Source organism: Oryzias latipes, chromosome 4, assembly GCF_002234675.1.
Source record: "Oryzias latipes chromosome 4, ASM223467v1".
In the NCBI taxonomy this organism is placed as follows: Eukaryota; Metazoa; Chordata; class Actinopteri; order Beloniformes; family Adrianichthyidae; genus Oryzias; species Oryzias latipes.
Genome location: NC_019862.2, coordinates 6,366,597 through 6,380,569, shown reverse-complemented (window position 1 = coordinate 6,380,569; position 13,973 = coordinate 6,366,597). Strand labels below are relative to the sequence as shown.

At 41.4% G+C, this 13,973-nt stretch overlaps 1 protein-coding gene and 1 long non-coding RNA gene across 5 annotated transcripts in view; both read right to left on the bottom strand.

Moving 5' to 3' along the window:
• Positions 1-1,804: 1,804 nt before the first annotated feature.
• On the bottom strand, positions 1,805-2,675 carry LOC105353884. The gene is made up of 3 exons (XR_908597.3): positions 2,444-2,675; positions 2,314-2,378; positions 1,805-2,191 (listed from the first exon to the last, which is right to left on the bottom strand). It is a non-coding gene; the product is annotated as an uncharacterized LOC105353884 (long non-coding RNA).
• Positions 2,676-2,825: 150 nt separating this feature from the next.
• Positions 2,826-13,973, bottom strand: part of patj (PATJ, crumbs cell polarity complex component) — a 108,118-nt gene continuing 96,970 nt past the window's right edge. For all 4 annotated transcript variants that reach the window (XM_023954072.1, XM_011473814.3, XM_020702216.2 and 1 more), the window contains 9 exons: positions 11,116-11,263; positions 10,716-10,802; positions 10,489-10,630; positions 10,372-10,409; positions 8,026-8,148; positions 7,688-7,792; positions 6,382-6,488; positions 6,184-6,307; positions 2,826-5,758 (listed from right to left, as the gene is read on the bottom strand). In XM_023954072.1, coding sequence (XP_023809840.1) covers positions 5,612-5,758; positions 6,184-6,307; positions 6,382-6,488; positions 7,688-7,792; positions 8,026-8,148; positions 10,372-10,409; positions 10,489-10,630; positions 10,716-10,802; positions 11,116-11,263 — 1,021 coding nt within the window. In that variant the 3' untranslated portion in view covers positions 2,826-5,611. The remainder of the gene's footprint in view (positions 5,759-6,183; positions 6,308-6,381; positions 6,489-7,687; positions 7,793-8,025; positions 8,149-10,371; positions 10,410-10,488; positions 10,631-10,715; positions 10,803-11,115; positions 11,264-13,973) is intronic.

The following is a 13,973-nucleotide window of genomic DNA, read 5'->3' as shown; positions in this document are numbered from 1 at the left end:
AAACCTCCTGCCCACTATCTGGCATGAGAACCCTGCGGTAGACCAAACCATCAACCTCTGCAAGATTTTTCCATTGCCGCAGCAGGGTAAGGGCCACCTTAGACAGACCCAAAGGCTCTGAGTAGTTGGGGTACCGTTGGTCCCGCCAGAAAGGGAGAACGCTTGCCAACACTGGATCAGAATCCTGCAGGTCCTGAACCTCTGCAGTAGTTTGCTGTGGGAACACAGGCATCAACTGTTCGATCTCACAGTGGGCAAGTACTGGCTGTACCTGAACCTGCTGTAGGTCTCTAAGCAGCGAAGAACCAGGTGCCATGTTGCCAACCTCTGTTGAGCTATGATTGGGATGTCGTGACAAGGCGTCCGCATTCCGGTTGACTCTGCCAGAACGATACTTTATCTCATAATCGAACGCTGCCAACTGTGCCACCCAACGCTGCTCCATCGCTCCCAGCTTTGCTGTAGACAAATAACTCAGCGGGTTGTTATCAGTCAATACAATGCAGTGATGTCCCAATAGGTATTCACGGAACTTTTCTGTCATGGCCCATTTAAGAGCCAAGAACTCCAGCTTCATAGAGCTGTAGTTTTGCATGTTACGCTCTGTAGCCTTTAGTCCCCTACTGGCATAGGCAAGGGGCCGCACACTGCCACCCTGCTCCTGGGACAAAACTGCACCAAGGACATTATGACTGGCATCCACTTCCAAAATAAAAGGTAGTGTGAAGTCAGCATAAGCCAAGACTGGCGCTGACGTCAGTGGTCCAATGACCCTGCAGGCTAGATGCTTTGCGCCTTCTGGATTTGGTTCCATCCAGTTCGCCCACAAGCCGATGTAATGGCGCTGCCAACCGGGCAAACCCCTCTACGAACAGGCGGTAGTAGCTGGTAAACCCCAGAAATGTTCTTAGCTCTGAGACTGTGGTGGGAGGTTGCCAACCAGCAACAGCCTCAAACTTATGGGGATCAGTAGAAACACCCTGATCAGAGATGACATGGCCCAAATACCTGACTTCCTGCTGGAAAAAGGCACACTTTGGAAGCTTCACCCGGAGCTTCTCCTGCTCCGTTTCCGGCCTAAGGGGGGGGGGGGGGGGTTTCACCCGTCCCGGGCTCCCCCAGAAAGACCATATCGGTACCGAACTCAGTGCAGACACTCGATCAGCACAGTCCACTGCAGCTCAGAGCTCCTGAGCTCCAACCATCCTCCAGCCTCAGCCTCCATGAGCGCAGATTACAGGCACGCGCCACCACACCCGGCTTGACCGATATTTAACTTCGTCTCGCGCCTCGCTCTCCAGGTGATCATACAGAAAGAAAGCCTGGTCAGCTACCGCTATATGACGGGCTCTCATGCATGCCTGGACCTCCTCCAGCCACTCTTCCAATACCATTCCAGACCTACCACTAAACATAGGGCATTTCCGGTCTCGTGGGACCAAAACAAGCCTCTCCGTTAAAGGACCAGGCCCCCCTTGCCCAAAAGCTGTCGAGGAGCTAGGACCGGGATTTTGCTGTTTGCGGAGGTCCTCATTGTCAGCACGAAGCTGAGCCATCAGCTCTCGCAACTCCTGTATTTCATCCTCCATGGCTGCAAGAACACAGGTGCCGCTGTTTTGAAAATGAAAAAAAAATAAAACAAGTTCACACAAAACTCAATACACGTCTAAGTTTCCTGTTAAAGTCAGAGGTCCTGCTCACAGCGCCAAGATTTCTGTGGCATTATGGTTTCCCCAGTGAAAGCCGCCAGCAGAAAACTAAAAACCAAAAGCACAGGACTCTCCGACACAGGAAACCAAGACTGTGCTTTTAAAGAAAAGACAACCTTTATTAGAAATTATGCTAAATTTCCTATTCTAAAAAGATACCCAAAACAGTCAACCAAACCATAAGGGCGATCATGCCCAGCCCACAAAGTCAGCTGCACCCAGCTGTGCGCTCTCTGTGGCGGCGCACCCGGCTCAATGTCACGTCCCTTGCATCCAGTGGCCGTAACCGACGCCAGTCCAAGGTGGTGGGACACTGGGCCCTGGTTGTGCTTGGGGGGACAGAAGCCCAGAAGGGGGAACTCGCTCCAATAGCTGTCAATCCCACTCCGTCACGCTGCTCGCCAGTGCGTGGATGGACAGCAGTCACTGACACTCTGTATGGAACACACACGATCCCCAGAACTGCCGGCCGTCGCACCGCTCTTGCACCGGGTGGGCAGAGCAGGGATGAAACAAACAATGGAAACCAAAACAGCGGCACCCACAAAATAAGTGTAAATTAACACAAATAACCAAGTATAACATAACACACACATACACATACCTGCTCCCGCAGCTTAAGAGGACTCTCCACATGAGTCGCATGAGCGGCCAAACACTGCCTGCGATCTACACAGTGATCGCAATAAGAATGGTGCGGCAGCAACTTGGAGGTGAACAAAGCACAAACCTACCCGGCTATGGTTAGGGCCCTACACACAGCCAAAGGCTGCACAGCTGCTGCACCTTCCCACCTGGAAGCAGCAGGTCTCTGTCTGAAGCTCTACTGACAGAGGCTTTTATCAGCCCTCTGCTAATGAAGCAGCTGGTGTGCCAGGTGATCTCAATCAAGTGGCCCTCTGCCTGCCACATACACACAAAAAAAGGGATCCAAACCATCTATGCTTTACCAGCAGCATCATGAATGAGGGCAGGACCAAAAATGGTTGAGTATGACTGTGAACAGGTCAAATGGAAAAAAAAAGGGCAAAATTATTAATGGTAATTGTTAATTAATCCTTGGTAAAAGAAGAAAACAGAGAAGTAAACTTTAGAGACAGAAAACAATTCTTGAAATGTCATTTGTTCATTTTTTATTTAATGATTGAGCTAAACAAAGCTTGAATAAAAAAAAAAGTCTTAACAAAATACATTAATGACAAATTATTATGCATGTAAATAAAATCAAACCATGACATAAGTCTTTAATGTTCAAAAGGTCACATACAACGCAAGGCTTCTAAGCTCTCATTAGTAATTTTGATTATTTAAACATATTTGTCTATTACACAATAAGGAAAATAACATTAATTCCAAGTGAAGTTAAAAAAATAAATTATAATTTATTTACAAAAATAAGAGCAGTTTAGACAGTAATTACGTCAACATAAAGTATTAGCACATGATTGATATGTAGCATAATTGTGTATTTCTGCCATTTAGAATGCCACCAGCGGATAAACATTTATCTGCTAACACATTATTTATTTGAAATTGTTAAAATTACAACTGTATGTCTCTAAATTATCTTTAAATATGGAGCAGCATATCTTTGAAAGGGGACACTTGCTGGATGATCCATAAAGGCTGGCTAGCTATTCACCTAGATGGCTATTCAATTAACTAGGAAGGCTAAATCAAAGATTACATGATCAAAGAAGGTTTTTTGTGGTCATTAATAAAACAAATGTCGAAAATAACAGACAGCTTGACAGATTAACTGGTTATGTTGGTTTAAGGGCCACCGATTAAGCTAACAATAACTAGCTAATATTTAAGAACAAAGCTAACATGTTAGCAACATTGGAAAAAAAAACATAATTAAAAGTATCTAATTTTTCCCTGCATTTTGCCTCTAATAGCCTAAATATTAACTTTTGATTCAGCTGCTAAAAATAATTGTGTAACTGAAATTGAGAAAAGTTTAGAATAATAACATAATTTCAATTACAATTTCAAGACGTTTTTTTCAATTAGAGTCAATTTTGAATTCTGGGCAATCACAAACTGGTTTTTGATTTCATTGTTTCCTTTAAAAGTTACATTTGCTTCTTTGGATCTACTTTTTTTTTCTTTTAGAGAAAGCTGGTCAATCCTTAATCTATGCTAATTTTGAATCCTTCCATGTTGTGTCAACAGATCATCAGGATGAGAATGAATGAACGTGACTGAAACTAGGATATAGTTTCATATTTATATTTACATGCGCACACATCTCTGCGTTAACATTAGACTGTGGCCTCTTTTCATCTACAAAACATTTATTGTACAAAATAATTTCATTTTCCTCTCTATGACAACTATTATGGAAGACACCGTGTCTGTTGTTGGGGGGCAAGATTGGGTGTTCATGCTCACTAAGATTCATCTTCAAACCAAAAATGTTGTGGGACTGTTTAATGAAAGCCTTTAATCCTGCATCTGTGAGATTTACCTCTTACCTTTAAACACCGTTAAAACGGTCTTGTGCCATTTTCTTCAATACATTCTGCAAAGCTTCCTAAAGGACTAACGTCTTCAGGATAGTTTTTCCACATCCTGACAGTTAGAGCTCAAGAGGCTTTCCATGGAAACTAACTCCAAAGCAGTTTGTCAAAGAAAATAGGCAGCTGACGCTCTTCTGATGAATGTCAGGAAAACTAGCTGCTACTGATGGAATCAGAAGGTCATGAAGCTCCACGATCATCTCTTTTGTTTTATTTTTTCACAAAAATACATGGTTTCATTTCTGATATAAGAGCTAAACAGGTTGGATTATGCTCGAGTCCCTCTGACGTTCTAACTCCGATTTCCCAGCACAGAGCAGGACGTCATGGTTCCGCCCTCAATAACTAGACTTCTGCAACAATAGGTGTGCTGAACGGTGACAGAAGTCTTTAATCCAGAGCTCACAGTTTGGCTTCGGGATGATGGCACATTTCAAACATGTTTCTTATTGAATCTCAACCTTTTTTTTCTGTCCAAAAAGGCAAAAAAGCAAAACTAATTTTGGCATTTCCTTAAAACAAAACAAAAATTGTGTTTATATTGTTTTTTTGATCATTGCATTAAAGCAAACGTGCCAACGGGTTTGCTTTAAGAGATCAATGCAGATCTATTGATGCTTCTGCAGTGACAGATATGTCATAACTCCAGACAACAGCTTTACCATCAAAGCTGTGGATCAGAGCTACACAGGAAAACAGAAAGGAGTGATGGGATTTCAGACAAAATGCTTGGAAAGATCAGTTGGAGCTGATCCGCTTCATCCTTCTGCAGGTCTGGTATTGTATGATATTTCTAATTATCATTGTAAAAATGAACAAAGAAGAAGCCTGATTTTGGTGTTTAGGACTTTAGAGTTTGTGTCCCACTTAGCTGGATTCTGATGAAGAACCACTGAGCTAAAGAAGAGAAGGTTGTGAGATCAAACACCACTGTCTGGACAGATGAATGCATTGACGGTCCTCTCCGGGTTCAGTTCTGATCAGAGGACATCCCGCAGGAGAATAGTGCGTTGCATTAACTTTTTTGTTGGTGTCCAGACGTATATGTCCCAAAAGAAATAGACCAGAATTGAGGAGCTGCATGGATTGCTACGGTTTGGGACTTTTTGAAACAAAGGCCACCGAAAAAACCCAAAAGGAAGCAAACTGAGTTGACTTAAACGCTGAAGTTTTTAAAAGACACTGAAAATATAAAGCAACAGAACTGGAACCAGATCTGTGACTTTGGGAAATTCATAATGTTCTGGAAGAAACTAAGAACGTCTGACATCAGTGCGTGCTGGTCTGACCCTCCAATGTGTGTTTGAGTGGGAAAACACTGGGGAGAAGAAACTTGACATGCAGTTTGAAAGTGTTTGTGTGTGCATTCAGGTCACGTTATGACAGTATCTCCAGCGTGACGGTTCCTCTCTGTTTCTTCAGGATGGTCACTGCCTGCTCATGTGTCACACCCTGGAGGCTCTCACCGTTCACTGACAGGATCTGATCCCCCCGCTTTAGGCGCCCATCCACAGCCGCCGCCCCCTGAGACACACACCGTCATGAAAGTTTTGTGGCTTTAGCATCCAAAAACAGTTCATTAGTTAAATACTTTTAAAAATATGGCTGATAAACAAAACTGAATGGGAATGTCTCTGGGTCCCCCCAGAGGAGCTGGAGGAAGTGGCCGGGGAGAGGAAAGTCTGAGAATCTTTGTTTAGCCTGCTGCCCCCACGACCTGGCGCCGGGATAGGCGGAAGAAGATGGATGGATAAGTTTATTGTGGTGGCTTAGCTAGGTGGGTGGATGTAGCTAAGCCTAATTTGAGTCTATGGTCCTACCCAGTTGCCTACCTTAGAATTAAGTTCAGATGGATTGAACTAAGTCAGTATGGCTGACCTAGATTGGCGTTTCTTTTTGCTGTGACGTCATATACTATAAGCCAGTTGGTATAAGTCTATGTTGCTGACCTTGCTGAAAACTGTTTTCACATAGATGGGCAGGTCTCCATGGGGACTGCCGAAGCCTCCAACGATGCTAAAGCCAAGGCCATCAGAGCCTTTCTCCAGGGTGATGGTGTTGGGCTGCGGACCCCTGGGAGGGAAGAAGATAATTCAAGTTCACGATGGCACCAGCCCCCACCATACCATGTGTTTGTGGGTTCTCACTCAGACTCAGCTGCGTGGTGCGTTTCAGTGTCAGCAGATAAACTGGAGCCGCTGGTTAAACTCTCCACTTGAGAGGCGATGATGCTGATGTTTGTGTCGGCCACCACCTGAGACACAGACACACATGCGTACACAAACCCACAGAAAATCATTTGAGTACAATTTAAAAACAACATTTTAAAGCAAGCTAAAAAAAAGTCTAAAAAAACGACACTATACCTATTTAATAAGTATAGCCAACGACAAAAGTTCATTCATGGACTAATTCAAACCCTGATAGAAGAAGCCACATGCCATGAGTCTTCTTTCACTTTTGACTTCTCACATCAGGGGTCGCCACAGCGAAACAACCCTCCCTCGAGGATGAGTCGCATGGTTAACTTGGCAATGTTTTTACGCCGGATGCCCTTCCTGACGCAACCCTCTTAATCCAGCCGGGCTTGGGACCAGCACAGCAGCAGAGAAGGGAATAGGGAGCAGCCCAGAGTTGAACCCTGGTTTCACGGACGAAGGCGCCGCAAACCAGCACGAGCTAAACCGGCCCCCCTCCACATTAAATATTAATAAAAAGGGTTATATAGGTGAAAGATGCATATATGAGTATGCATGAGTTATACCGTTATTTATCATATTTATTTTCATTATGTAATTTTTTTATATAGATAAATATGATGGAAAATAATTTATGTTTCATATACTACTGCTGTCAGTTCTTTCGTCGTTTAAAATGAAATATCTACATAATAAATAAACAGCAAAACAAAACATTTTTTCTTCTCATTTTAGTTATTTTATTTGACAGGAATGTGATATTTTAATAATTTTGATTGATTATGGAGTGGATTATGGGATGGTGCTGACTAAAAAGACTTATGTTACTGAAGCCTCACCGACACTCAGGTGAAAACAGAGAATCAGCTCATGAAGGCGTTGGTCTGCTGCAGCTGATAACAGCTAATTAGCATAAAACACTGCCACTATCTCACTCCCAGCATGCATCAGTGTGCCTGCTGGACCACAGCGATAACACACTCAGGTGCACAAGTGCTGTGATCAGCAGCAGAAGGTGACTGATGCTTACCGACTGTCTTGTTCTATTTCCATCACAAATGTTCAACAGAATTAGTATCCCAATTATATATAAATAGAGCTTCACTGCTAAAACTTTTGCTCTACAAAGCAATTTCTCTTGTTTTTGTTAGACAAATGGAAGAATAAATGATAACAAAGTCATCCTCTGCAAAGATGATGACTTTTTTTCCATTTATCTGTTTTAGAACTCAATGCCGTTTGTTTGTGCTCATACCTGAAGACTGATGTTTCCATAGCTGTTCTTTAGGATGGAGACCACCTCACTGTGAGACAGACCGTCTGCTGACTGACCGTTAATACTGACAATCCTGTCACCCACCTAACAAACACACACATGCACACAAAAATACAGTCATTTCACTGTAGCGCTACTACAGTCACACTCAAAATTCAAATCTTAATTCACCGTGACGACCCTATTTAAATTCATTTGTGTTCTTTAGTTTTCACTGCCATGCATAACACAATTTACAAGATTATATGAATATTAACAATCTGAATGATTAGAATCAGTGACATAAGGCGGACAAAGTGATACACGGTCGTGTTCACCTTGAGCTGTTGTGTCTTTGCTGCAAGTCCACTGGCTTGAATCATAGCAATGAAGATGGGAATGTCCCCCAAAGGACTGCCTTTCCCACCAGCCACACTGACGCCAAGAGAGTCCGTACTGCCCTGTTATTTGGAGGAATAAAGCGAAAAGATTGAACGTTTGTGCTTTAGAAAACAACCATCACCCCAAACATTTTCTTAGTTTGCTCCTTCAGTTGTATAGTGCAGGTGTTCTGTTTCCGGTTTTCAGAATGCTTTTTGCTGTCACGTGAACTCAAACTAGCCTTTCAGATGATTCTTAATATATGTTTCACACAACTGGATGAAGGCTTATAAAAGAAAAAACTTTTTTTTGAGGGCCATTTTTAAAAATTATTTCAAAGCTATTTTTTAATAAATACATACATTCGCTTATTGTGTTATTGCAGGGGTGCTCATTTCGTCAAAGGATGTGACGGTAGATACATAAATATGTTTATTTATTTTTTGGTTTATTTATTTTTTAATCTGTCAGCACACCATCCTCCTTACAGTGTAGTGCGTCACTTGACTGACGTGCAGAACATCCGGTCGAACATCCTCTAAAATAAACGTCACTGTGTACTTTCTTCTTGCTTTTCTTTCCTCTCCCGGCACACAGTAAGGCTTCTGCCGGCCCCGCTGTGCGCCTGGTCCCTGGCGGAGGACTACTTCGGCCTGCAGAGACGCTTCTCGAGCCCTGACCACGGAGCAGGGGGCGCCGTTTGCTCAGCCCCCTTTTTCTATGTCTGCTCCTGATCCCTCACAATTTGAGAGAAAAAAATACTCAAACGCTGTTTTTATCTGAAATTATCAGATCTATTTCCTCCATCATAATAAAAATGCTACAAGAACGTGTTAAAAACACCAAGACATAAAATGTCATTGGAGTGGGTCTTTAAAATATTGATGGTATTTTATTTGGCCGATGTCATTCACATGTATTTACGTGCAACCGGCACAAGACTGATTGAAATTCCTGTTGGCCACACGTAATACGTGCAGCCAAGACACAGATTGCTGCATTGCCCCCATGAATTTCAAGTGCGTCCAAGGCACCGTTTTGTTGTTGGCCGCACGTGTTTAAAGTTAAGTTAGTTAAGTGTTTCCCTCTCTGTGACGGACTCGGTTGAGCAGGCTGCCAAAGGATTCTCTTTTCATCTGGTTTGGTTTGCTGCCACACACGGCTCTCTCAGGAGAAAACCAAAGACTGAAGCGGACCAAACCATCTGGAAATATCATGCAGGTTCAATAGCTGCTACCTTGGGAGAACTATTATCTAAAATGAGCTATAACGCTAAGAAAAAAAAGCAATCCCTCTGCATCTCTGACTTTGCTATTTGAATAAGCGCCTGCATCTCCTCACTACACAACATTAACCCGGCATACATTATGAAACCGTTTAAACATCAATGTTTTTTTGTCGTTTTAAACATGTTCTTGTGGAATTTTTCTGATGATGGAGGACATATATAAAATTAAAATTAAACTAGTATTTCTGAGTTTTTTATATTTAAATTGTTGTTAAATAAGTAGCAGATGAAAAAATACTGTTAAAATAGAAATCAACACATGTTTTTTGCTTTGGAACACACAAGTGTAGCATAATCATGAGTAAAAGGCCTTTAGCTTTACACTTTTACAACAGATCAATAGATGATCAGAGTGGAACTTCCAATGATTTCTGCTTTCCTTACACTGAGGTATGGACTGATTTTTTAATTCTTAATTCACAGAGATTGTGTTGTTTCCCCCTTTCCCCCTTGAAAAATGTTTTTGCATTCATACTTGAGTAAATCTTATAAGAATCCAACTGCATCTGAACAGAGATCTTCTTTCTTTTTTAAGTGCACCAGAGTAGTCAGATTTTGTCTTTTAAACCTGCCAAACCAGGTGGACCATCAGAGGAAACCAGCTTTAGATCAATCTGTTATGGAGGATGTACCCAAAATGACTACAACCCCTCTCTAACACAACAAAATAAGGATTTCTGGTTTAGTGCATTAACACCCCAGTAGCCTGAGCTCTGAACTGGACTGTTGATCTCGCATCCATTTGAATAAGAGACTTTACCGCTTCATATGTTCTTAATAAAAACAACGATGCAGTTTCAATTGTGAAGTCTGATTTTTAAATTACGACCTTTGGAAGTAACTATGCTGACATGAGAGTTTATTTAGAAACTCGAGCTGCTCCACTGTGTAAAGGAAGGTCAGCATGTTCGGTCGTTCTGTATTAACGCTGCGCTGCTGACAGCATCAAGTCCAGCGCCAAAGGTCAGAGTGTCTGCAGTTCACATGCTGAAGTGTGTGCTTCAGAAGACCTTACCCTGCTGAACTCCACAGTCCGCACGCCTGCGTCCCCCCCTGCACAGGGCAAAGACTAGATCAGCTCTGAACTCCTCCCTGCAGGGATCCATCCTTCTAACCCATCAACTTCATCTACCTGAACTCCAAGTGACATTACTGCTGCTTTTGGTGGTGTTGTTGTTCAAAGTTTGAGTAGAAGTTGGAGGGTCACATGATATTGGGCTTTGAGAGAGGGGTGGAGCCACCACACCTGAGCTGTTCCTGCTGACGTGACTCACCTGCAAATCACAGAGGGTGTCAAACCACAACCTGAGAGGACACAAGCTCTTTGTATCACAGTTGGGGGGTGGTTCCTGGGCTCACCTGGCTCCCCCGTGAGCTGCCTCTGGGTGAAATCCACGACGCTGCTTTGAGGCGACCCAGTTGCAATATGATGGGACCTCGGGCGCACTGTAGGACAAGCAGAAACCTTCTGTCAGTACTTTAGACTGAACCAGAAACAGCTGCACCTTTAGCAAAGCAACCTTGGTCTCAAGAGCCTTGAAAAACGCCATAAATGCAGTACATCTGTCCTTTAGATGATTTCAGATGAACCTCAACCAATATCCAACCCCCCACTAAAGCATCTGCTATCTAAACACTTTAAACCACAAACTACAACCTCCTATTTTAATCTGATGCTGTCGGAGATGAAAGAACAAACCTGCTAAAAAACAAAAAAAACAGTCACTTTGATTCTTCTAGTGCTTCCATCTGACCACACCTTCAGAATAGCAGCTGCAGCCTCCTGGGAGGCGTGTCTCGTGTCCTCTCCATTCACCGACAGGATCTGGTCTCCCTGCATCAGCCGACCATCTAGCTCAGCGGCGCCCCCTTTGACCACTTCAGATATGAACACGCCGCTGCCGCTTCTGAAGCAAACAGAAGAACCCAACAGCACTTAAACATGGACTTTGACGGACTTGACTGCAGTTTCTGTTCCGTCTCATTGGAATCTAATTAGGTCCCTTCAGGTTGATGTTGACACTGCATGTGGGTCTGACAAGGTAACAAAAACAAGAACAAAATGTAGAAAAACTACTAATACTGCCAAGGAAACCCATTACACTTGACATAATTCAGAATAACATGGTGGAGTGTTATGAGAAGAAATAACCTGTGTTTCAAGAATACATCTCAAATGTAGATTACGCTATTAAATGAATGAATCCAAACCTGGCAGCATCAGAAGCAATGGTGTAACTATCTTTTTGCAGTTTTTTTTATTTATTTTTTGCTGAGGGTGTAACTTTTTTTAATCAGTGAATTTTTTTAAATAAATAGGCTCATATATCAGTTATTTTTCCACTAACAACCACTAGAGGGCACTTGATGTGTGTCGATATCTGTATTTGATACTGTTAGCAGGGCAGAAGAAGTGCCGCTCAGTCTGATCATCGGGTGGAGTCCAAAACCAACATGGAGAAGAATCTGAGACATAATTATTCCTATCATTTTTATTCCCTCCTTGGACTAATGCGGGACAGCAAGTCGTCAAACTGAGTCACAGAGAGATGGAAGAACCGCTGATGGCGGCGTCATTCAAACCCTACAGTAGATGGTGAACCCCATCGGAAAATAAAGACTGAATGATCTCATGAACCCACACGCGGAGACGGGTTTACCTATCTTTTTGTAGAGCTCTTCAAAATAAATAAATCTGATCTCTCAACCAGTGGTGGACTTAGCAGTTTCGGGGTCCTGGGCGCACAATAACAGCTGTTGTATTCACTATTTTGTTGTATCCTTACCTATAGGGTAAAACGTTGAATAACTTCCTTACTGGTCCTAGACAACGTCAATGTCAAGAATCCAAATGTTTGGATAAGTTTAAATGTTAAAAAAATTTGTTTTTTATTAAACGCTTATTTTTAATTGAAAAAACAATAAATTTGTCAAATGCATCAATTTTTTAATCCCTCACTTCTCCTAGATGGAACAAATGACATTTTTTTGTTTTTTCTTTCATTTGTCAAGTTTTTCTGAAGAAGCAAAAGAAACCGTTTTTTATTCTGTTCTTGTTTTTCTTCTTTTATTTGTCTTCCAGCACCTTTGGAAGTTTGGCAACAAATATCTTTCTTTCTCTTTGCCTTTTTTCACAGCCCTTGGGATCAGCAATCAATCATCCATTATTTAACACTTCCTGATGTGATTGAAAGTCCAACTTTAACACATTTTTGATAAATTACATCCACCATGTTTACAGTCAGTCAAATAATGGACTTCTATTGAACTTGACCAACAACCACTGATGTTTTCCTCAAATATTAAGAACTAATTGAAAAAAACAAAAGAAACAGTTAAACACCATAGGAGTTCTTGATTAACTTATTATCATGAACAAAAGTGAAAATTGTTTTTGTATTTTTACTTTTCATATATTTAGGTGCCAGATAAAAAAAAAAGCAAATGTTATGTTGAAAATTAATGAAGAGGAATTTGATTTTTAAAAACCTGTTATTGTGAATATAAAATTTCCAAGTATGAGATAAAACATTAAGAACTAAATCAAATCAAACATCACCTGAGATGAGTCCAAAAGGTTTTTGTTGTTTTTCTAAATGTGTATTAAAAGGAAATTTTGAGCAACACAAACAGTACAAAACCTCCCAAAAAACGTATATATGCGTTCATAACACATATATATATAGCATATATACACATATATAGCATAACAATATCACAAAAAGCTGCGTGGTTTTCACGCGTCATTCTGTGTTTTTAGTGCAGCTTCACGTCAGATCTGAAGTGAAATACATGAACTATCATGTAGAAAGGGATGAGATGGAATATAAATGTCTACAATGTAAAAAATAATAATAATAAGCTTTACATTATTCACATACACTAACTAAAGTAAACTAAAGGAACATAAAACCGACTTCACCAAAGATTGCGTAATCTCTCGTGCAGCAGAGCTCGCATTCACGCGCCGATGTTAAACAGGAAATGCACAAAATAGCGAGTTTGAGGATAAAATGGTAAAAATGTCTAACTTGGAATCTACAATTCCAAAATCGAGTGCCCAGGAAATTTCCCAGAAGTCTCTGGGAAAAACCAGTGCGCATCAGTGCTCACTAGATCGACAAATGTATACCACAATGCATTGCGTCGGAACAATTTTTGCCAAAAGAATGTATTTTTTAAATAAACCATCAATGTTTTTATCTTCAGAAGACAGTGGATTCAGAAATAATTGGCGCAAAACGCTCATTTTAATTAGATTTTAACTCTGTGAAATCAATAACTTCATATCCGCCGTTTGAGAAAAAGTAGTGAGCATGGTGTCTGGATTTCTTTTGAAATTCAGGGCACTACGTGGTGCAGCTCTATAGTTTTTAGTAGTAAGGGGTTAGGGTGGGAATTTAGACATCTAGCCTTATAGTCCAAAAAAATACAGAAACTTACTGACAAAAGTAAGTAATTAGCTAGCAGCTTTATTAGCTAAATGATAAAGCAAATTATTTAGCTAAATTAATAAAAGCATTTGCAGTCATTTTTTTGGTGTTTTATTATAAGTAGTTGTTCAACTGGCTTTACTAAAAAGTAAGCTAGCTAACTGGGTTAGTTGCTAGATAAAGA